The sequence below is a fragment of the Lupinus angustifolius genome, chromosome LG09 (genome assembly GCF_001865875.1).
Source record: "Lupinus angustifolius cultivar Tanjil chromosome LG09, LupAngTanjil_v1.0, whole genome shotgun sequence".
Taxonomy (NCBI): Eukaryota; Viridiplantae; Streptophyta; class Magnoliopsida; order Fabales; family Fabaceae; genus Lupinus; species Lupinus angustifolius.
This window is the reverse complement of record NC_032017.1, coordinates 21,201,371-21,226,122: the sequence shown is the minus strand read 5'-3', so window position 1 is coordinate 21,226,122 and position 24,752 is coordinate 21,201,371. Positions and strand designations below refer to the sequence as shown.

The 24,752-nt window shown below is 33.2% G+C and overlaps 4 protein-coding genes across 5 annotated transcripts; 2 read left to right on the top strand and 2 right to left on the bottom strand.

Moving 5' to 3' along the window:
* Positions 1,465-7,136, top strand: LOC109356838 (probable polyamine oxidase 2). The gene is made up of 10 exons (XM_019600406.1): positions 1,465-1,890; positions 3,821-3,936; positions 4,417-4,505; positions 4,607-4,720; positions 4,820-4,907; positions 5,053-5,138; positions 5,237-5,339; positions 5,799-5,896; positions 5,991-6,420; positions 6,673-7,136. Exons 1-10 carry the CDS (start codon positions 1,851-1,853, stop codon positions 6,976-6,978), a joined length of 1,470 nt encoding a protein of 489 aa, XP_019455951.1. The 5' UTR covers positions 1,465-1,850; the 3' UTR covers positions 6,979-7,136.
* On the bottom strand, positions 7,922-8,639 carry LOC109356387 (non-specific lipid-transfer protein A-like). The gene is made up of 2 exons (XM_019599714.1): positions 8,255-8,639; positions 7,922-8,077 (listed from the first exon to the last, which is right to left on the bottom strand). The coding sequence occupies exons 1-2, from the start codon at positions 8,596-8,598 to the stop codon at positions 8,068-8,070; spliced, it is 354 nt and encodes a 117-aa protein (XP_019455259.1). The 5' UTR covers positions 8,599-8,639; the 3' UTR covers positions 7,922-8,067.
* LOC109355854 (uncharacterized protein At3g49140-like) lies at positions 10,211-16,660 on the top strand. Of its 2 annotated transcripts, none has more exons than XM_019599101.1 (12): positions 10,211-10,449; positions 11,180-11,261; positions 11,785-12,010; positions 12,166-12,268; positions 12,390-12,454; positions 13,016-13,129; positions 13,243-13,341; positions 13,462-13,615; positions 14,098-14,201; positions 14,337-14,477; positions 15,518-15,613; positions 16,298-16,660. In XM_019599101.1, the coding sequence occupies exons 1-12, from the start codon at positions 10,296-10,298 to the stop codon at positions 16,397-16,399; spliced, it is 1,440 nt and encodes a 479-aa protein (XP_019454646.1). In that variant the 5' UTR covers positions 10,211-10,295; the 3' UTR covers positions 16,400-16,660. The 2 variants fall into 2 exon arrangements, with proteins under 2 accessions (XP_019454646.1, XP_019454645.1); XM_019599100.1 differs by having other exon boundaries at positions 10,212-10,449; positions 14,092-14,201.
* LOC109356836 (DEAD-box ATP-dependent RNA helicase 53-like) lies at positions 17,418-21,872 on the bottom strand. Its single transcript, XM_019600404.1, has 7 exons — positions 21,374-21,872; positions 20,978-21,105; positions 20,407-20,818; positions 19,929-20,027; positions 19,510-19,734; positions 18,715-18,876; positions 17,418-18,246 (listed from the first exon to the last, which is right to left on the bottom strand). Exons 1-7 carry the CDS (start codon positions 21,764-21,766, stop codon positions 17,839-17,841), a joined length of 1,827 nt encoding a protein of 608 aa, XP_019455949.1. The 5' UTR covers positions 21,767-21,872; the 3' UTR covers positions 17,418-17,838.

Sequence of the window (24,752 nt, the reverse complement as noted above, 5' to 3'; positions counted from 1 at the left end):
ATATATATTCAATATGAACAAAATATAATATAAATATAAAATAAAATATATAAAAAATAAATAATGAATATTAAAAAATAAGAATATGAATGAACAATTATAATGTATCTATCAACACACTAATATTAATAATAATATAAAAAACTTTAACCTTGCTTAACTACATTTCTCTCTCTTTATTAATAAATGTTTTGTCATCTAGCAGGCCGCGTGGTTGGTGTGACCCAACCTCGGTTGATATTTATTAAAAAACTTTAAAAATTTAGCAAATTAAAAAAATTAAATTGGTAGCACAATTTTAAATACATTGTTCTTAGTAATTTAACCAATATTTTTAAAGTATTATTTAACTTTATCAACAATATGATAGTTTGTGATATAAAAATCAGTTAAATCTAATTTTTTTTAAGGATTAGATTATTAGAAGTGATAGCTTATGGTAACAAAACATCACAATACAAAAAGTGTAGTAGTTAACTATTAAACAAAACACGTGCTATATTAAGGTTGGTTTCCTTCTCCTTTGTGGTCCCATTTATGCCACAAGTAAAACGAGCCATATATTATATTTTAAAGTTTATAATCTTATATCACTGTCGTTTATTTTTAATTGGTGAAAAAATAAAATATAAATAAAATATGAATTAAATTTATATTTTACAACTAATGAGAATAAAATAGTTGAATAATATATATCTTGTGACATAAAATATGCTATCAAGTAAACATTAGTCATTGTCACAAAAGGGGTAACATTAGATAAAAAAAAAAGTGGATAAAGAGTAACATGAGATAATTGAAGGGTATAATGCTAAAATTTTATTCTCTAAATAAATGTGAGATGATAACAAATTTCGGGTTGCCTCCTAAGTGTTTTCAGCCAAATTTAATACAATATGTACAACATTAACTTGTAATTTATAAAATAGATATTTAATAATTATTAATTTATTGACATGTCTATTTATAATCTATCTTAGACGATGCATGTCATATTTTAATGTATATTTGTTATTATTCTATTTCTTATCAAAGCTGTTCTAAAAGAGATTTATTTCTTGAGAATAAAATATATCTTTATATTAGGAGATAATTTATATCCTTTGACCAATAAAAATATAATATATATACTTTTCAGTTTAGTTTTCGAAATATTTTTATAGAAAATGATTAAATATCACACATATCAAAATTTTAGAGGTTGGAGGAAATAATTTATCTCCTTATATCTGGATATAATTTACTCTTTTATTTTTTACCTATTTGATAAAAATATCTTTAGTTATACAAAAAAATTATATATGATGATAAATAAATAAAAATAAAAATTAAGCTAGTTATAAAAAACAAGCCGCGCGTGGTATTGAAACGCGTGTTAGAGCGTTTGATGATTGTCCTTTTAGGTTGTTGAAAACCTAAAAATATCTATAAAGCTGCAAGTTCTGACTATCATTCATTCCACATAAAAATTGAATAATTACAGTTTAACCCCAATTTTGTGTTCCTACAAATTTGTTATCCCTAACTCGTTCTTTCTCTCTTTCTCTCTTCTCACTTCTCCGTCGAGATCGTGATTCAGCGAATCTCCATTGACGACAAGCGATTTCGCACTTCGTCGATTGGCGATCCGATCGGTTACGGAGAGGTGAAAGTATTCGGACAATTTTACTGCATGAGCTGGTTGGGGAAACTTCGTTTATTATCGATTTTGAATTCTAATCAATCCGTTGCTTTTCTTTTAATTTTCATCCTTCATTTTTCACCTCAATTGCTTTTCAATCTCGAAAGTAATTCCCTCCAACCGTTATTATTCGATAATCAATTTTCTAATCGAGGATTCTCTTCACGCTATGGACTCAAGATTTAAGACTAATCCCCAGTTACGCAGAGGTTTGTTTTGTTTCCAATTATTACGTTGTTTTTTATTCAATAGATTCGATTTAAATTTGTTTCGCTCTTTTTTATAATTGTCGGTGCATGAAATTTCGCCTGTTCTCACCAATAAAAAGTGTTGTTTGCTAATGTTTTATAATACAATGATAATATGTTTTAAACAAAATTATTTTGATAGCAGGAATGAAAAAGTGTGAATAGTTGGGAGTAAATCTAATGTTACTCTGGTGTATGGTTTTAAATTGCAGTCACAATCTCAATTATGATTGTAGTTATATGTTCTATTCGGCGTAGGACATAATTTAAAACCTCTAGTGGTTTTTAACTTTCAATCTGTTGGAATCTAGATTGCTAACATGGGTCAATGATCTGATGATGTTAATTCTAGGTTGTAGCTTAGAAGTAACACATTGTATTGCTTGAATACTTTGTTGCGAGTATAGGCTGCTGCATCATCGCCTGAATGTGGTGAAAAAAGAACAAGTTTTCCCGCATTTGCATGAATGAGTGCGAGTAAAGAAGCTATTTCACTAGTGCAAGATATGAATACAAAAATCGAATATAAGCACTCATATATGCAAATCAGTCAAAATAAGAGACACAATGGTTAGGACGAAGACTAATTTTATGTGCCTACAAGAAACTATGTGGGTTGGTGAAAAGGCAAGAGAATTAGATGCTCAAGGTTTTAAGCTAAGACAAGATCGAAAAATGGGGTGGACATAATTGTAGATAAAGAATGAAAGAAGGATGTAAAAAGAATTAGAGATAAGATCATAACCCTACACTTTGTAGCAAAAAAAGACACATTTAATGTGATTCGTGCTTATGCAACCCAAGTTAAAGGTCTAGAGGAACATCACAAGATAAAATTTTAGGACGATCTAGAAGATGTAGTCATGCAATACCTGTACTAGAAAAGGTTTTCACAAGGGGATATGTAGGCAGAGATACTAGAGGATATAAAGGAATTCATGAGGGTTATGATATAGGGGAAGCAAATACAAAATCTAAGAGTATTCTAGATTTCTCCCCACTTTTTGATTTTACAATAGTGAACACGTATTTTAAGAAATCAGAGGAACATCTTATCACATATATCAGTGAAGAAGCATGTTCTCGAACTGATTTGTTTCTTATAAGGAAACTAGATAGAAAGTTTTCCTTAGAGACTCCAAAGCCATACCTAGAGAAAGCATGACAACCCAACAAAGAGTTTTGGTTATGGATGTGAGGGTTAAGAGTATAGTAGAGAGAAAGGGCCAAGATAGAATCCTAAGAACCAAGTGGTGGAAATTGAAGGGTGAGGAGCGTAGGAGCTTCCAACAATGGTTTTGGAGAAAAGGTTTTGGGAGGCTCAAGGAAGTGCTAATGATATGTGGGATGAGATTGCCAAAGGAGTTAAGAAGACAACAAAGGAAAACTAGGTGAACCTAGAGGCTTTAGACTAAAGAGTAAATAATCATGGTGGTGAGACAAAAGTGTCAAGACAAAGTTCAGGTGAAAATGAATGTTATATAAAGCATGGTCCTTAAAAATACTAAAACTTGGGGAAAATATGAGGTTGCTAAGAAATGCACTAAGAAAGTGGTGAGCAAAGCGAGAGATGAAGTGTATGGTGAGTAATATAAAATCTCTAGGTACCAAGGGAGGGGAATAATTGTTTATAGGTTTGCAAATGGTAGGGAAAGAAAGACAAGAGACTCGGACCATGTTAAATGCATTAGTGATAATATTTTGTTTGTTAATAATTTTAAACAGTGAGGGTATGACTTGAATACGGAACTAACTTAAGTCATTAGGAAAATTTGGGATTTTCTGTAGTTGATTGGTGCTTATGTATCTTAGAATGGTCTTTTTCTGCAGTTTTAGTTCTATTTGTGTATCTGCTGTTATTAATCGAGTATTTTCCCTCCTTTGCTTGTAGCTCTTTGCTATGGCAATGTTGCCAGGCAGCAGGAGAGGTCACCATCTGTTATTGTCATAGGTGGTGGCATGGCTGGGATTGCTGCTGCTCGTGCTCTTCAAGATGCCTCATTTCAGGTATTCAAGCAAATAATTTACTAATCTGCTATCATTCAATTATACTTCTTAGTTTGTCATCCCATTCTAGTATGAAACTGTGATGTATTGCCTTAGTGGTGCTTGTGGCTACTTATAGAAGGGAAATAACATGTGCCTGTGATTAGCTGCATGATTTGTAGGTTATCTTGTAGGGAAAATTGTTTGTACTGGTGCTTTTAATAATTCTAGGGAAGCAACCTTGGGTGATACATAAATATTACTCCGCTGGTTTATTACTGGTCCACTTTTGTACTTCAGTCAAATAAAATTACCCCTTTGGGGATACTTAAATAATATTATGGCAATCAAACACATATATAGCAAATCAAGGGAGGCACTATTTTCTCACATATTATTTTGTTTTCCAATTTTCCCCATGGGCATGCATACTTTTGTAGTTGTTAGTCCATATATTTGCATTTTGAGAGTTATAATAAAGGTTTTTATTTTTCTAATCAGGTTGTTCTCTTAGAATCACGGGAAAGACTTGGTGGCCGAATTCACACTGATTACTCATTTGGCTTTCCTGTTGACCTGGGTGCATCATGGTAAAGCCTATAATACTTTTTTTCCGATTTTTTTACCATGCTGATGAGAATGCACAATTCTCCATTTTTTAAAAAGTCATAAAAGTGGCACACTAATTCAGGTTGCATGGAGTTTGCAAGGAGAATCCACTGGCTCCGTTGATCGGGAAGCTAGGATTACCACTTTACCGTACTAGTGAGGATAACTCTGTCCTCTATGATCATGATTTGGAAAGGTAAGTGCATCACCTTTTGATGTTCTATGATATTAGTTAGCTACTTATGCTACACTTGCATAATTCATGATCATTTCGTTTGTTTGGTGAATCTTGCAGTTATGCACTCTTTGATATGGATGGGAATCAAGTTCCCCTAGAATTGGTTACAGAAGTTGGTAAACTATTTGAGAGGGTTTTAGAGGAGGTTAGTTATTTAATATTAATTCTTATTTGATTTTCCTTCATACGCTACAGGCAAAATTTCAGGAAGACAATACTTTTCTTATTGACCACTTCTAGTTTTTTATTCTACTAATTGTTATTATGATACCCCTTCTTAATGCATGCAGACAAATAAAGTTCGACAGGAATTCAGTGAAGACATGTCCATACTCCGTGCACTGTCAATTGTTTTTGAAAGAAAGCCAGAATTCAGGTTACTATTGGCGCCAAACTGATTATTTTCACCACTACGTTTCCTACATTTTTTGAAGCTAAAATAATGGGTAATTTGACCTCTATTATTGGGTGCAGGTTAGAGGGGCTTGCCCACAAGGTGCTTCAGTGGTATTTATGTAGAATGGAAGGTTGGTTTGCTGCAGATTCCGATACCATATCGCTGAAAAATTGGGATCAGGTAAATTGAAGGGACAAATTTAAAGATGTTTGGGTTATATTATCTATATCTCCCATTTTAAGTTTTTGTCATTGATCTTTGACCTACATAACAAAAAGTTGTTGGTAACCGGAGAGCTGAAGAATTTTTGACCTGGCTTTTTTTTCCAGTTCCACTTCTTTATCCTTTTCAATCTCCCTTTTCTTTCTATACTCATCATTGGAAGCAGATGATTGTGAAGTGGTAATTCATAAAGTCAGCTTATGACTATAGGGTTTGAGTTTAAATGTTAAATGAAAACGATATGGGATAAAGGAAATTAGATGTAAAGGAAGAAAACATAGATTGAAAATTGGCTTCATATGGTGACCCTAATTGCAGTATGTTGCTAGAAACTTCTCAACTTCTACATGAATTACATTTTTATTTTTAAATATTTTTCCTGGTGTAACTTACCCTTCTCTGTATATTTGCTTATAGGAAGTACTACTTCCCGGTGGTCATGGTCTTATGGTCAGGGGCTACCTGCCTGTTATACACACCCTAGCTAAGGGTATTGATATTCGTCTGGGACACAGGTAGATACTAATTTGATGTTTTGTTTTGGAAGATTATGGTATTTCATGCTGCTTAACTAAATGTACTAGCATTAATAATACCTTATATTTTCAGGGTCAAAAAAATAGTTAGACGATATAATGAAGTGAAGGTGACAACAGAAAATGGGGAAACGTTTGTTGCTGATGCTGCTATTGTTGCTGTCCCGCTTGGGGTGTTGAAAGCAAATATCATAGAATTTGAGCCAAAACTCCCTGACTGGAAAGAAGCTGCCATTACTGATCTTGGAGTTGGGATTGAGAATAAAATAATTTTACACTTTGAAAATGTATTTTGGCCGAATGTGGAATTCTTGGGAGTAGTTGCAGAGACATCTTATGGATGCAGTTACTTTCTTAATCTCCATAAGGCTGCAGGTCACCCTGTCCTTGTTTACATGCCCGCTGGGCAGCTGGCCAAAGACATTGAGAAAATGTCTGATGAAGCCGCTGCTAACTTTGCTTTTACACAGCTCAAGAAGATCCTTCCAGATGCTTCTTCACCGGTAACTGTGCTTACTTTAGTTACTTATTTCATTTTTAACTATGCAAGAAAGTAAATGCTTCAATGCTGAAGACATGCATGCTGTAGGCTATGGGAAAACATCTGTTGTCTCCTGCATTTCTCTCTTAGTCACTCCCTTTCATACATGTTTCCAGACATGCATGCTGTAGGCTATGAAGTTGAATGCATTATTTTGCTTAGATATTCAAGTCTGGTATAAGTCTATTAAATTTGATTTGTTTCAATTGTGCAGATTCAGTATCTTGTGTCTAGATGGGGCACGGATATTAATTCACTAGGTTCGTACAGCTATGATGCAGTTCAGAAACCACATGATCTGTATGAGAGGCTAAGGGTACCAGTAGATAACTTATTTTTTGCAGGGGAAGCAACAAGTATGTTGTATATGGGATCTGTGCATGGTGCCTTCTCTACCGGAATGATGGCGGCTGAAGATTGTAGGATGCGTGTCCTCGAGCGTTATGGAGAGATAGATTTGTTACAGACTGCATTGGGTGAGGAGGCTTCTGCTGTACCACTTCAGATCTCTCGTTTGTAATCTTTCTTGGTGCCATGTTTGTTATGGATCAACTTGTTAGTCATTTTTAATAATTTCATGAAAAACCCAATGTATAAGTAGTAGTGTGGAGAGATATGATTGTGGACACATCTAGTTATATCTGCTAATGAACATGACTGTTTCTTTTTTCTGTTGTCTTTTGTAAGTCCTATCATGTTAGTTGGGATGCTTGATTTTTTATAAAAAAATTTCTTAAAATTTTAATGTCTTTTATAGGCATTTCTTTTTTGGATTACACTGACATTAAAAAAGAGAGATTCATAGATTGAACAAAATAGACAGCAAATATGATAATAAGAAATATACAACCAAAAGAAAAGAGTTATGCACAAATCTAAGAAGCTCAAAAGCAGCATAGAAGCCCAGTTAGATGAATATCAACCTACAAAATTGAACTTTTTTTTGTACTAACAAGGATATCTCTTCAAATTTCCGAGTCAAATGAAATACTAAAACTGGATTGGAAGAATCCCTCTGTTGATCATTATCCAGCTCACAGAACAACTTGTGCTGAGTTTCAGCATCATCAGAAACATACTTCATTTGTGTTGTATTGTTGTTGCTACAACTCTTAAGCTATATATTGTAGGAATTGGGATGCCATCCACCCACACATCTATGGATATAGATTTGTCACTTAAGTATTATCTCCTTGCTGATTTGAATATACACACCTTTTTATTAATTGTAGTTTAACTAGTTATTCACTTATTTAGTTTTTTTTGTCCCTTTCTTATTTCACAAGAACACATGCATACACATACACACTCAATCAAAAGCTTGAATTTGAATTTATCCAAGACAATCCATCCATTGGGTCATGTTGTAAACTGGTACCAAAGATTTGTATAAATCTCTTATTTTCTGCTTGTATTAGTAAGATGAATGCAATGTGAATTAGACAAGCATTTTACACCATATGTATAGAAAATAGATATCCATTTATTATTATTATCATTATTATCCAATTTTTACTTCATAAACACATATCATATTACATTTTCCCCAACATAACAACTTCAAGTATGGATATCCCATTAATAAGCCATTTTCTCCATTGCCATGAGTTCAAGGGACACTGCAAAAGTAAATAAATAGTATCAATAACTAAACTCAAGTAAATAAAAAAACTAACAATATTACATATTTGATGAACATTTTAACTAGTTAAGTTTGGAGGATTTGGTGAATAATGAAACAACAAGAAATTAAAGAGTAGATATATATGTTGGTATATAGATATTGAGAAAGTTACCTTTGACAATTAATGTCCCTAGAGATGGGAAATCCAATATCAACACCACATTTTTTTAGAAGTGAGGAAGCTAAATCATTCTTTATCCCAGGAACAGTAGCAGCTGAACTTTTAAGGCATTCACAAGCACCAATTCTATCTTCTCTAGTAGCTAATGATAATTTCAGTTGAGTGATACCATTACAACATGGTTCTGAAGGTGCATTACCACCTTCCCCTATGAGGTAACTTAAACAAGGAGATAGTTTTTGCTTTGCATTATCACAACTAAACCCTTGTACTAGGTTTGATGTAAGGACCATAATAATAAGCAAAGTTAGAAATGCTACAAACACCTTCTTCATCTTTTGGTTGTAAAGTTTCCTTGTGTTTTTGATGAAATATATGAAATAATGGGTAGCTATATAGCTGCAAAAGGTAAGATAATGACAAAAAAGAAGAGTGATTTGCATGTGTGGTTGTTACGTAATTTTGTCCTTTTATTCTATAGCTTTGTAAGAGTTTTATTAGGTGTTCAGAGTAATCTTATAAGTGTATTTAACAAATAAACTTTTAGTCTCATAAAAAAATAAGGCTAAAAGGTTTGCATTTTTTATTACTTATACACTAATATTTCAGCATATATAACATCAAATTTGATATTGTATAACTTATTTTCTAGTTTATTTATGCCCACACATTTGAAAAATAAAAGGTCAACAAGTGTTGGTTCAAGTGATACATGTTTGATTTTTCTTATGCAAAGTCTCAAGTTCGAGTCTTGTAGATGAAAAATACATACTTAAAGAATTAGTCTCACATACCTATGGATGTTTCCGGCTCAGACAAAATTACCTATAGTGCATGGATACATGTAATAAACCAATTTTTTTTTTAAAAGAACAAATAAAAAAATAATTAGAATCTCATTATCGTCAACATTTATTGTACAAAGAATATTTTTCTAGATTTTGCATTATTTGAAATAGGACGTGTTAAAATTTGCCTTTCTTTTAGGGCAATTAGCAACCTATTTTTGAAAGTAAGTGCAAAGTGGATTACTTGTAAATCCCTCCATTGAATAAGACAACATAAATAGCTGTTTTGCCACCAAAAGCTTAAGATCCAATGTGAACATAGTTGATGTATTTAATCTTTTTAAAAAGTGTTATCTCACTTAATATGTAAGAGAATAATCTTTAAAGAAAAAAGATAGTTACTTAAATGAGACTCCTCATATTAATATCATTTACACTCATGAATACAATAATCCAATTTAAGATTTCATGTTTGAATGGAAAAGCCTATACCTAGATCCTCTCACCTAAGAGTCCAAATTCTAAGCTCATACCTAGGTTTCATGTAATAATAACGACTTTGAAATAAATAAAAGGGAAACATGTAACTTCTCTCGAATAATTTATAAGAATAAAGTTATCTCTTCATATTATGAGATAATTTATCTCATTATATTTATTGATTGTTTGACACATGTTTTATTTTTTCTTTTATAATATATTTTAAAATAAAAACTTTTAGAGATAAAGTAAAATACGATACGTAACAAAAATTTAAGGAAATACGATACATTACTTAAACTACTTTCTGTTGACTCAACCCTCATTATCCATAAATCAGGCAAATGCCTTCATGAAATTAAGCTCATTATAACAATACTTCTGGATATAAAACTCAAAAACACATATTAATGGTACCGAATCTTTTTCACTTGACCAAGTTTCTTAAAAAAAATCTAATCTAATTTCATTAATTAATTCGATGAAGAGCAAAAAAATTACTTCTTAGCAAAATTGCACATCACATCATATACCACGAGTTATGATTGGTTAAAAAAGTATTTAATTATTTATTTTTTAACTTAAAAATATTTTTTAAATAATCATAAATAAATAATATATGCAATCGTACAACTTATGAAATAGTAGATTGTGTTCCTTTTATGTAGTAGGTAGATAATTAGTTGTTGAGCATAAGGATACAAATTTGTAACAACACTGAAACTCAAGCCAAGTTTCACGTTTTTTTGAGTTGTTTAAGGTTCATGTTACAACACACACAACACTTTCCGCATAAAACGACACAGCATCATAATAAGAACTGTCACTGTCACGTTGAGATTCAGACCCATCATTGCATTCTTCGTCTCTCATTCTCATTCATGGCTGCTATTGTTGCTGCTTCTTCACTTCCCTCTGGTAAATTTTCCATCTTTTCTTCTTTTTTTAATTCAATTTGTAAGTTTCTCTGAATATGATTCTTCATGACTTCAGTTTTTTCATTGATGAATTTGTCAAACCAAGGAGGAAAAAGTTTGTTCATTTTTCATGTTTGAATTAAATAAAGGGTTGGGTTGAGTTGTGCAAAATTTGAGAACTTGCTTTAGGTGGTTGATTCACTTTGAAATGTGTTGTGATGCAAGGACTTTTTAGGGGTTGAAAGTTGAAACTTCTTTGGTGGCTGAAAGTTGAAACTTCTTTGGTGGGTTAGGAACTTAGGATTAATGAAAATGTTACTATACCCATTTTGTGTTTTCCCCAATTCAGGCTTAACCTTACTCAATTGAGTTTGGGACATCATAGTTACAAATAACGTGATATGGGTATGGTCATATGACTTTGCATGCTTATATTTTGTCTTCAATTTAGGAATACGCGCACGATTTCAGCTGGGGTTAAATGCTGATTTTAGGAAATCAGTGCTGAGAATAGACATGAAATTCTTGTGTAGGACTAATTTTTATTGATAAAATCACAAGTGAAGTGTATAGAACTTAGATAGTTGTATGGGTTTTTGTTTTTATGTAATCTTAGATATGTCTTTGCACATGAGAGGTCTGTGAGTCATAAACCGAGGTTTCAAATCACGGACAACGCTCTTTCTGTTGGATGGTGTTTTCATGTTTGTTCTACAATCTGTCTTTTGCAGAAGGGATATGTCACTCAACGTCATATGGGATCACATGCAACTCAATCAAATCTCCTATTGACGGCCGAAGGGCTCATACCAGGTGAGCACATGAATAAAGATTGTTTAATGTTCTTTGAAGTTCGGGAAAGAAGTTTTGATATCATTGCATCCATGATCCATTCAACGAGTGAAACTAGGCAGGTTTAACCCTCCAAATAGCTATATGCACAATGTTAATCCATTTGACCTAAAATCTTCATATGTTAAGCCGATCAAAGACCTAACACTGACTTCCTGAATGCTAAGACTAGGTCTTCAAGTTTGTTGCAAAATTTGACTTTTGGTACCCAAACATTTATTCTAACTTTATGGAATTCCATTTGTCAAGGAACCACCTAGAACCCGTAAAATTAAAACTATAATTTTTGAATTAGGAGTGTGATTACCAACTTTATTACAAAAATATTCTCATTAGAACCTCTTGTTTATCCTTATTATGCAATGAAATATTCCATTTACTTTGGTGGTTGTAAATTCATGAAATTGTAACAGTTGCATTTGTTTATATCAGTTTATAATTGTCATCTGCTTTGCTTAGTGAAAATAATTTTGGTTATCTTTAGAGGCAAAAGTCCATTTTTTGGATCATCACACCTCCTATCGTTATCTGTGGGCCATGATATGTGCATTTCAAAGCTTTGTGTTGCTGCCGACTATTCAGATTCTGTACCTGATTCATCTAGTTACATTAGTAAACAAGGTTATCATCCTCTTGAAGAACTGAAGGATTCCGATGATGTGCGCCCAACTAAACTCTCTTCTGCTGAGATAGCAAAGACGACTGTTGAGGTTTGTGCCTCTATGCTTTTGTGCATCTGGAACAGTTTGATTGCAATGCCTAGGATTACGAACCTAGTAAACATAATTTGATGTTTCGATTTTCTGGACATATTTAGGTAATATTTGTATACTTAGTATCACCATGCCCTGTTTGTTGGTATTAGGGTAATAAAAACGCTTTGCTAGTATTTCCTGGAACGGTACACAGTGAACCACACGAACAGATTTCATGGGCCGAGTTTCCATATCTTATTGATGATTTTGGAGGTTTGTTGTATTTTTTTATACATATTCAGTTTATATGATAATGGTTGCAATTTAGTTTATGAAAATTAGATTTCATGGGCCGAGTTTTAACCTTTTTTTTCCTTCTTTTTCTTGCCTGTAGATATATACTTTGAAATACTTGATAATGCTAACATTTTGCAAGATCCTGGGGCAAATAATCTTGTGGTAAGAATTTGTGACCACCTTTGCTTCATACTGAGCTTTCTTTTTTGTCCTTTTTGCCTTTTTTCTCTTCCTTTGTTGGTGTGCTTCTTTTTCTTCCTCATCTGACAATATTTACAATTAAATTGGAAATTGATGGAAGTTGTGAGTAGTAGACATTTTAAGAAACTCCAAAATCCAAATGATTTTAGTTTGGGAATCGTGCAATGTGTCTTTTGTCAAGTATCAGGTATTATATTTCTGGTTATAAGGCCTAGATTTCTAATTACTCGTGCTTACCTTTTCTCTTGATGATTTATTATTTTATTTCTCGACTCGAAACAATGCGCCATAATTATATAAGAGATGCTCATTTTCAAATCATATGAAATTTCAGTATCAATCCAGAGATTACTTAGTTATCTTAAAGTATGGAAAAATCGTCTGTTTTTATATGGCTACCTAAAAGAGGCGTGTTTGTAATAGAACGATTAGTTGAAGTAGTTTTTTCATTGTATTTGTCTTCCATACTTAAGTTTATCATAGAAGTTGTGTAATTGATATTCAAGGTTTGTTTTTCTTTAGAATGCTTTCATTGGAATGGATATCCCGGTATATGATAACAGGACTGGTGGTGAATACGACAATTTAAATAGTGGCAACAATGATGAATTCCCATTAGATGATGATTATCTTGAGGTTAGCATCCTCAAATGCTTAATTTATGGAATTTGGTTAGTTGTTTTTGTTACAAATTTGTTTCTACTATGCATATTAGGAAATCAAATTAAAGTATATTCTTCTCCGAACAGGTTCTGGAATCAGACGACTCTAATATTCCAGGGAACTGGCAACTGCCAGATACTTCTAGTTTGGTTCATCCTATTTATTTTTCGAAGTGCTTAACAAAGGTTTTTTTCCCCCTCGTGACGAGAACTGATAACTTAGTTTAAGTTGTAGCATGAGAATGGTTTAGCAATTCATTATACCCGGAAGAAATAATATTTAATCATTTGTCATTTCCCGTCTAGGTTGTCGACATGGACTGTGATAAAAGAGTGAGTCGTCCTTCAAATGGCGTTTCGATTCTGGGGTACCTTAGACCAGCTTATGCAGATGAAGAGCTGTATGTAAGAATGGTATACCCCATTGAAGATGGTGACAGATACAGCTCAGACCGGAAAGGTATCTAATATTCTCAACTTCTGGCATCTACCAATTTCTTTTTTACAGATTCTTTGTAAATTCAGTTTTTTTCAAGGATAAGCAATGTTGGAAGATGCATAAGTTCTTATTCTTAAAAAGTAAAGTCTGAAGAACAAACTTTGATTTTTATTGAAGTGGAATGTGATGTTTCTTCTCTTGGAAGTTTGGGTTAAGGATATAATTATACTAATTCAGTTATCTTTTACATGTTACTTTTTATTGTATTTACATGCAAACAAATAGTTTATGAATTTATAGGTAACCTTTTTATACACATTCTATATAATTTTTTATTGCTCTGGGATATTTATACTTTCTTGCAATTCATACTTTCTTGCAATTTGTATTCCTCATCGAATTTTGTTGTAGAAGGATCTAGATGTATAAAATCTTATCTTTTGACCAAAAAATCATAATTAAATTTTCTCTTAACATTTTTCCTTTTGGATCTTTAGATGGTGATGGTGTTCGCTCAAATAGGATTACTGATCAAAGATACCCTGGTTTGATACTCTATCGGTTGGAGATCGTGAAAATCAAGCTATACTCCATATATGGAAGTCAGGCATGTATCTCAAAAGTGGTTTTCTGTCATTGTCAAATTATTTTTTTTTCTGCAATTTGATTTTGAAGAATTATATGGAGAATGTTATCATTAATTACACATTATGAATGTTCTGTCTGCCTGAAAATTTTGCAGCCTGAAATCAACTTTCAAGAGTTTCAAGATGCTGAACCTGATATTCTGGTACACTCTGCTTCGGCAATTCTGGAAGACTTCAAGGATGACTGTGATGATGCTCTTATAGCTCTATGCAAAAAGAAAGGTCTTGATGTTGAGGTAATCCAATTTTCAAACATTAACCTTTTTGAGAATTTTATTTTGTGGTTAGTGTATTTTGATTTTAAATGCGTACCTTGAATGGTTAAACGTGCAATTTTAGTAAGAAGTTGAGTGACATAACATATCCTCATTAGAATCCTTCAAAAATCAAAGCTTTTGTCTCAACTGTTGTTCTTAATAGGATTAGCGCAAATGACATGCTCCACAAGTACAAATCTCTTAACACTCCGTCTTGCAATATTAGTATAATGTGTAGTTCATAATCGAAATTTGGGATGTTGACTAATTGGGCAAATACACCAAATAGCGAAAGTTGTAAACATCCTTCCCACGGAGATTAAGTAGCCAAGTACTGCTTCCCTAATCCAATTACAGTCTACGCAAAGATTTCGTTTGAGGATTTCAAAGTAAAACAAAAAAGTTAGAAGAAAAGCTAAGCAACTTGAAAACAGTAAAGAAACCACAATAACCAATTTTAGAGTTACAAATAATGATAAAAGGCAGTAAGGATCCAACTTCACTTGGTTTTTCCGACCACGAATAGTATTTTGGAATCCCTACCTAATTAAGTTCTAACTAGTTAATTGATTGGTATATTGGGCTCATTATGTATGAAACAAGATACATCATATATTTTCATCTATCAGTATTATTGCATGGACTTTCCTTGTATTCTAGAACTTGTGTTAGATCCTACACCTAGAATTTTACTAGTTTGATTCTAGATTGTGTTTCTGTCCTGTGTCGGTAACTATGTTACAAGAAGTATATGCTCGTATAATCATGCAGAGGCATAAGAAGCATGTAATTTGATGACAGTAATAACAGTAGGGGCAGTTTTAAGTTATAACTCATTCTAAGTTGAATCTCCTCCACGGAACTTGTATCGTAACAATTCATGAGTGAAGATGTTTGTACCTCTCAAGACGTGTAAGGTTTAAGCAAATGAATGTGTGGGCTGTATATGATAGAAGTGCATCTCGCTCATTATGTTTTTATTCTAATTGTTTAACTAACTATTATTACTTGGATTGTAGGGAGCTTGCTTGATTGGGGTTGACAGCCTAGGTATGGATGTTAGAGTTTTTTCAGGAGCAGAAGTAAAAACTCATCGTTTTCCCTTCAAAGTCCTGGTAAGCATCTCAGGCTTCAATGTGAATTACATTATTTCAGGCCGATACTGTCATGAATCCTCCTATCGGAATGTCTCGCCTTATGCATATGTTAGTATGAAAATAATTTAGTTCCTATGGAAAATCTGCAGCCTTGTTTGGTATGTAGTATAGCATAAGAGCTTAACATAAAGATTGACAGTGTATGAAGCTGTTGAGTTTAATTGTCCTGTGTTTGATGTGAAACATAACATGATATTATTAAAAGATGGCCAATGGAACAATATCAAAATTCATAAATAGCCCCTAAAAATTATATTATTGGCATAACTTTGTAACTATAATTTCAGCAGCATTATTTGGTGAATTTCTTTGTTTGGTATTAGTTTATGATTTGAGAGGTCCATGAATTATCAAGAATAATTTGAAGGAAAACTACAAGTTTGAGGGTGAGTAAATTAATCTGTCATGCTGTAAGGAAGAGTGTTTGAACAAGATTCTCTAAAAATACATTTTTGGTAGTATTTGGAAAGTGAGTTTCTTATGCAGTTTACTTAGGAATGTGAGTCTTGATTACTGAAGGAATGAAAATAAACTAGTTTAGCTATTGTATACATATTAACAAGAAGCCTTGACAATACACAACCCTTCATTTAATGTGTTTTCATCTAATCATTTAATGTGTTTTCCTCTTTGAATTTGCAGGCCACCTCTGTAGTTGTGGCTAAAAAACAGATTCAGCAACTTTTGTTTCCTCCGTCTCGTCGAAAGAGGTATGCAAGGTCGAAGTCGCGCCGAAATGCTTAAAATCAAACATGAACTGAGTTTCTCTAGCACAATGTTGCATGGCATCTGGTCCTTAATTTTTTTCCTTTTCAACCTGCCCTTGAAGTCTAGTCTAGAGTAATAAACATGTAAATGTATAAATAGTTCCATAACTTGTACATTACTTCAGGTGATCCCTATACAACATTTTTTTTGGTATACTGAAATTTAGAACAAGAGGAAGTTAGAGCAATAATAATTCCTAAGCATTGCTACTGAAGTGTTTTGACTTTTGATTTCCTTTTCAATGTAAGATTTATTTTATCTACATCTTATTCATGCTTAAAATTAATTCTTTAAGGGTGAAAACAAAAAACAGCATAGATGCTTCATACATTGACATGTATAAATGTTACAATGTTTACTCTAGATTACTGTTGAAAGATCCTTTCTCCATTAGAGTCAAGAACAGAATGTTATGATGTTTATAGAATTCCTTATTTTGGGTTTATAATTACAATGGTAGTTAAATACTAACTATCCTACCAATGGAGATTAAAGAGAAATGTAAGCATCAATTAAGAGAAAAAGGGAATCTTTTGCTTCTATAGCAGAAACAATATCAATTATTCAAGAATCGATGTCGATTTGCTTTCAATCTCTGATGCTGCATAAGTGTAATAAAGTGCATTTCCTCAAGTACTTCCCTTCAGACCTAAGGTAACCATATTTTGCCATTTATACATTTAGTATAGCCTTCTTTTTTTAAACAGACCTAAGGTATTATGAGAAAAGGGGCTGTGAATTCAAACGATTTGTTTATTTTGTTACATTGTCAGAGGGTATTATTCCCATTAATGATCAACATCTAAATAAAAATCATCATTAATAAAAACTTGATTCAATGCAAATTATCAATTAAGTCTGGGCAAAATACAATCATGGGAGAAGATATGATTTAATCAACATGATTCTGTTTGATTTATTCCACTACAGAAATGATCCAAGGTGACAGGGCAGAAAAACAAATTATTGTGATACATATAAGTGAAATGAGAAATTTATAGCATAATAAACTTTTAATATAAAACAGCAGACCAACCCTCAAGCTTTCTAAAGAATTTCTTCTGCTAATTAACTACTTTTAAGGAACAACATAGATAAATACATAAAATAATTTGAATCACCACTCCTTTATAAAGCTGCTTCTTCAAAACTGCTCAGATAGAAGATAGTGAAGTAGTAAAAAGCCTGGCAGATGATAGAATACACCTTTGTTTTTGCTTCTTTTTGGAGTGAAAATTACAATACCAAGTGACTTAATTGTTCTTATGCTATAATAACCTCCATTCCTTAGTAAATAAGGATTGGCATAGATGCCTGAAACTCTCATGTTTTAAGAGGAAATGACAGTAAACCAAACTCTACAAGAACTCAACCATCAAGAAATGGAAGATGGAACACTTATGATATTTATTAAGTTAGAATGGACTTCCCCTGTTGTTCCGATCACTACCACCACGGGAACCACCGAATGCACCTGAGCCAAAATCTCCAAAACCACCAGAACGATCTGAACTACGAGATCCCCCAAAACCACCAGATTGTGTGCTTCCTGATTGACCTGATCCAAAGCCACCAGAGGAGCCATAACGACCAGAGCTTTGACCACCAAATCTATTCCTTTCATCAGATGCACCAAAACGACTTGATCCACCAGAATTTCCATAGCTAGAGCGGCCAGATCCAGAGTTGCCGTAGCCCCCAGTACGGCCAAAACCTGAATCACCAGATCGACGGTCCCTTGAACCTCCATAAGAACCAAATCGCCCGCCACCCATGCCACCAAAAGTGTCCACTGACCCAGGCGCAGCAGAAATCTTTGGTAGCTGATAGATATGAATATTGGAATGAAAAGCAATCAGATAATAATTATACATAAATGTCAGCATACAAGGAGGAAAAGCAATGGTGACAGCATACAAAATTAATTGTAATAATAATATTAATAATAACAACAACTTCTGGATCGCAGTTCACTGGCTGCTAGACACTAAGATTTTTCAGCAACTTGAGTTTTATCAGTACTTGGTACATGATGGTAGCGGAAAACGTTGGTCACAAACTAATTTAGGCACATCTCAAATCCTATGGGAAACCTTAATTGTTCAATATCAATTGCTTTACATGGGTTCAAATCCCATGGGGAGAAAGGAGGTCGAGAAAAAGGCAGGAACACATACTAACATTTTTGTTTAACTTCAATTTCAAACAACCAGAAATAAATAATAAACAATGTAAAATTTGAGGTAAAAAAAGATAGACAGATGGGAATGTAAACGAAGCAAGGAGATCACCTCTGTAAATCTACAGCCTACATCACGTTCAATAGACCTAACAGCCCTGGTTTGATCTTCTGTATAAACAAGAATAGCAGTTCCTTTCTTACCAGCACGACCTGTTCTTCCTGATCGGTGAACAAATATCTCTGAAGAATTGGGAAGATCATAATGTATTACCTATATGAGGAAACCAAGTTAAGATTTCACATATAAAAAATTGAATAACAAAAAAATCAGCACCATTGTCTATGTCAAAGTATTTGCATATACATGTGATATATTACACAAAGCAAGGCATAAAACATCTACATAGACTACATACATTAAGATGAAATCAAGCAACAAAACAGAAGCAGTGGAAGTCCCAAAAAATTTAGAACCACATGTGGGACCAATAAATAAAGAAGCAATAGCACAGTAAATGTGAAAACTCTTCCAGAAAATTTATAATGCGTGACTGCATGTTAATTTTAGTTCAAGATTTCCTTTCCATTCCAGATGCTAATTTTCACATTTTAGGTGAGCTGTTGCTGCACTGCCAAGAAGTAAGGACTGAGCATCTGTTACAAAATGTACTGCATTTAACCATTCCCGTAGTTAATAAACATCTCAGATACATTAAGAAGAAAGCTATAAACAAGGAGAAACTTCATGTATAACAACAACAACAACAACAACCAAGCCTTAGTCCCACTAGGTGGGGGGAAACTTCATGTAGAAAATAATATTTTTTCCTGTGTCAATTAACACAATAAAATAGATTATATGATAAAACAATTGCAAACAAAAGACAAGTAAATAGGAACTTACGAGATCAACATTTGGTATATCAAGCCCACGTGAAGCAACATCAGTTGCCACTAAAACATTAAAATGACCACTTCTGAAGCCAGCGAGAGTTCTTTCCCTCTGAGCTTGTGATATATCTCCATGCAAGGCCTCACATTGAAGAGTTTTTGCCATGGCATATGATAATCGATCAGCATCACGTTTGGTTTGAGTGAAAACAATACACTTTCCTCCTTTCGCATGTTCCTACCAAAGGATATCTCTTTAGAAAAGACAACAAAACAAGTTGAATAACAACTAACAAGCTTTTCGACTACATTTTGCTTTTTTTACAAAAAACAGAGATAATTAAAATATACAATAATAATTGAACTATACAATAGCTAATTGTAGTGAAATAGCAAACTATAAAAACACCCGTTAACGATATGAAGGCATACTTTCACTAGTGGTCCAAGAGTTCCCGCTTTAACATATGAATCAGTTGCAATTGAGTACAACGTAATTCCATCTGCCAACTTCTGATCAGAATCTCCAACCTATGGCAACATTAAGTTCTCAATTAAATAATAAACAAAAAAACATAATAACTAAGCAAGTTGATCTCAAATATATTTGCTTCCAATTACAAGCAGTATGACTACCTCTTCTTTCTTAATGATTGTGTCCCAATAAGATAGTTTTTTCCATACACAAATATATTGTATTCATTGAGACACTCATATTTTGAAGTCGGTACAATTGAAACCCAAAATATAATCATTGACACTATCCATGCATTTACATATCATAAAATATTTGTTAGGAAGTTAAAATACTTATCATGGTCTATGTGCCCTAAAATTATGACAAACTAAAGGGTATTTCCGTCTATGCAATAGCCTTGTTGTTTAACCTAGAGCAGAATGTCATACTCACAAGATCAATGGTGAGGGGATTTTTTAGGTAATTGCGTGTAATCTCCTTTATCCAGGATGGCATTGTTGCAGAGAACATAAGAGTCTGACGATTTGCGGGCAACCGCTCCAAGATCTTCTCCACGTCATCCTGAAAGCCTACTTGGAGCATCTGATCAGCTTCATCAATAACCATAAACTGAACTTCCTTTAGATCTAGGGCACCTCTGTTGAGAAGGTCAATAATTCGACCAGGCGTACCAACTGCAATATCAACACCATAATCAAGCTGCCTCATTTGTTGAGAGATAGGTGTACCCCCATAAACACAAATTGTGTCCAAGTTAGGTGCCGCATCAGAGAACTCATTTTCAACCTGCCGTGCCAACTCTCTGGTTGGAGCCAAAACCAAAGCTAAAGGAGCCCTTCCTCGTCTGCGATATCAACCACAAAACAAAATTTTCCTAGTTAAAGACACATGTCAATGTCTTCTAGCCACACTGAATTACCTAATCCATGTTCAATTGAAACAAATAAACCAGATACACATTTAAGTTGAATTGAGAAGACAAAAATCATTACTAAAAACCAACCCATGCTTAGCATTAAACTGAATGATCTTATCCATGATGGGTATCCCAAATGCAAGAGTTTTCCCAGTTCCAGTTCTAGCACGACCGATCATATCACGACCTTGCATAGCAGGTTCCAGCACAGCCCTCTACAATTTAACAAATTACAAACTATTATAACTTATTTAAAAAAAGGCAAACAAAATCTTAAAGTTGCATTTTTACTTACTGACAGAACAAAAATTTGATAAAATCTAAAAGCCAACAACAAATTAAAGTGACTAAATTTCTAAATCATACACTATTGTAAATTATTCCCAAATCATATTTTGGATCAATTAAAAATAGCTTCAGCTTCTGGAATAAGAACTAAATTAAACCAATTACCCAAACACTAGGAAGTTCAATAACGGTTACCTGAATGGGGAAAAGCTTGGTGATGCCTTTTTTGGCGAGAGCAGATACAATCTCCTGAGAAATCCCTAACTTTGCAACTTCAAGGCCTTCATCAGCGTTGTTCCCTTTGGATGCCTCTTCCAATGGGTAATCATCTACCGCATATTCAGCTCGAGAAACCGAAGTAGCGTGGAAACTCAAGGGGAACGAATTCGAGTGAAAGGCACGCGCTTTGGACTCGAATAGGCCTGAGAATTGCAAAGGGTCGCCGCCGGATGTTGTTGCGGCGGCGGTGGCGGCGGTGGAGGAATTGGTGATGCGATGGAGAAGGGGTTGGGTTGAAATGGAGGTTAAGGAAATGAAAGCGCGGTTGGTGAGGATTGAAGGGGTTCTTCTGAGGATAGTAGAAGTCATTTTGAGAAGTGGGAATAGAGAGAGTGAAGATCAGTGAAATTTGAGAAAGCAAACCCTAGAAATCGAGGGTTTAGGGTTTAAGAAAGAGGCATGATATTTGTATGGAGAGAGGAAGTTATCGTGTGTGTGTAGGTCTTCTCACTATCATGTGCCTGCATGCTGACTTGTCACTTTCGTCTAATCATTTTATTAAATCAATCATTTTTTTATTACAAAAAGATCTAGTACTTGCATAACAAGTTCAAAATCTACCACTTATTTTTAATCATAAATTTCTATGTTTCTAGCAATTCAATTTACATTCAATGTTCGTGAATGCTCATTTTAACAAGTGTTGCTTACATAAATTAAATTTTAAATTCAAAAATTTAATAAGATTTTATACCACTAAATCAATGTCTTGTTAGTCATTTTACATAGAATAAGAAGCTACTACGCAAACTTGAGTGCATTACTAGGTACATCTAAAATTGTCATTCAATTTGGGCTCAACACACAATTGGCCCATTATAGCCTTAGGTAGTCCATGTATAGTATTCAAGTTTCATATTTGACTCAAAATAAATCCTTAATCTTTGTTGTTTTTTATGGATAAATTCATTTGTCCTTATTGATTTCATAACTTATAGACACGAGATTTGAAATAATCGCACAAATAGAACTTAGTTTTGTTTAGAGTGAAATATTATTAAATTAAAATTTTCTAAAGCCAATATAAGTTGTTCATTCATGTTCCATGTCATAAAGATAATCATATTAGAGTAGCTTAATCATATTATAGAAGAATATGATACTTATGAGTGTCCATTTGATGCTTGGAATTAGTATAAAATTAGGGTATGAAATTAAGTCTTGAAATTTTTATTTTTAATTTTGAAGGTTGTAGTAGACGTATAATTATAATTCCAAAAGTAAATTCCATGAAATTAAAATATAATCAACCTAAAAACAATTCTTAAATCTTATTCTTCACCTAAATAATCATAATTCCACATGAACAACATAGTAGCATCATAGTACAATTGTTTGTGATTATTATGCCAATGGTCACCAATATCAATATTATCTCTATCAAGGTGGTAAAAGCACTAAAGAGTTACATTGTTATATGAGTATGGGAAGAGTCTGAGACACCATATCTTGAACCAAAACATTAAGGCATGACTTCACACTTGAATAAAGTCAACAATCTCTACCTCAAGTGTGGGTACCACACACTTTCTAGTCCGCTCCCCCTTGAGTCTTAAACCAAAACCTTAAGGCATTAGTTTCATGAGTCTTTCCTTCTTATAAACTTTTTCATTCCTCTCCGCATATTCAATGTGAGACTTCACACTTGAATAAACCTAAGTTGATATCATAGACTCCTGTATCTATTCAACAAACATGTCCATAACTATGGAATCTTAAGGATAGGACAATTTTGCTGCTATAATTTAGTTTCATCTGCCATAGTGTCAGTGCCACAAGATATATTGCTCAGTGGGAAACAATAGATAAACATGAAATGGGTATATAAAGGCTGTTTAATGTGATATTAAATTTAGATTCATGCTCTTATTTGGTCCTTCTAATGTTTTATCTCATTCCACAAGCCACTTTGAAATTTATATTGATGAAATCTTACCCAAATGGAATCAAGATTTGGACACATCTATCTTTAAAAGCTTCATCTAAAACAAAAACTGTACCGAAAGTACTTATATTTAGTGGCTCAAATAAATACTAACGAATGTTAGTTCAAGTACTACATGTTTGATTCTCCTTAAGCAATGTCACGAGTTCGAGTCTTGTGGATCGAAAAAATACCCGCTTAAAGAACTAGCCTCACATACTTATGGATGTTCTCGGCTTGGACAAGATTATCTCTAGGCTAGACAATGGGTCATTTTTAGTGGCTTATAATAAAAAGGTAGAAATGGGTCCTAAGACCACTAACCAAAACAAAAGAAGGAATTTCTAGAATGGGGTCAGCATGTTTTTTTGTAATCAGTATTGTAGGGCCCAATTTTCATGCTTTGAGCAAAGACCATGCCAACATTGCTCACTGCCATTGACCAATTTCAATTGGTTATTGAAAGAAAAAGAAGAAGAAAAAGAGAAAAAACTTAAGGTAAAAAGAAAGATTCGAAATGGTCCACATTATAGATGAGATTAAAATGATGGATCACAACACACTCTTAAAAGAAGAATCAATGGAATTTGCTTTTTCTTTTTCACGTTAGTAGTGAGTGTAAAGTGATAGGTATAAATATAAAGAGGGTGTGATGGCTCATCCCTCCTAGACCACTGCACTTTATTGTTAGAGAGAGAAAAATGCATGCACCCGACTTTTATACATTGTCATTGATCATCTGTTATTTATGTTTAATCATTATTGATTTTTCAAAAAGTAATATAAATATATGATAGATGATGAAATGAGTGTGTATTAATCTTTTTACACTGATATAAATATTGAAATCTTAGTCTTATGATGACATGAAATTAAGCAAAAGAGAGAGAGGAAAATATGTATACATTAATAATATATAATACAAATGAACGATGAACAAAATATTGATTATATATAAATCTTTACACTGACATTACATAAATATTACGCTCTAAAAAAAAAGAGGTGTAGGAGACCAAGGGTATCCACCTAAAAATAAATTAAACTATGGGAGTTTATGAGCTAACCAAGGTTGATTTAGTCCTATGAAGATTCTCCTAGTGTGAGTTTGTTACCACTCTTAATTCATATATAAGTTTTTCATATATTTTTCTAGTGATCAAGTAAAGATGAATTAATATATTGATTGGTGTAGTGATTGATGGGTGCATTTCATGTTAAAGAAAATAGTGAATTTGGAAAAATAAATAGTTAAATACTATTATCACAAGATTTGCTTAAACAAAATTTTAAGCCACTTTCTCTTAGTGCAATAATACAAGAAAAGTGTGTATCCAACATATTCACTCTCAACTTTTTAATTTCTCAAAT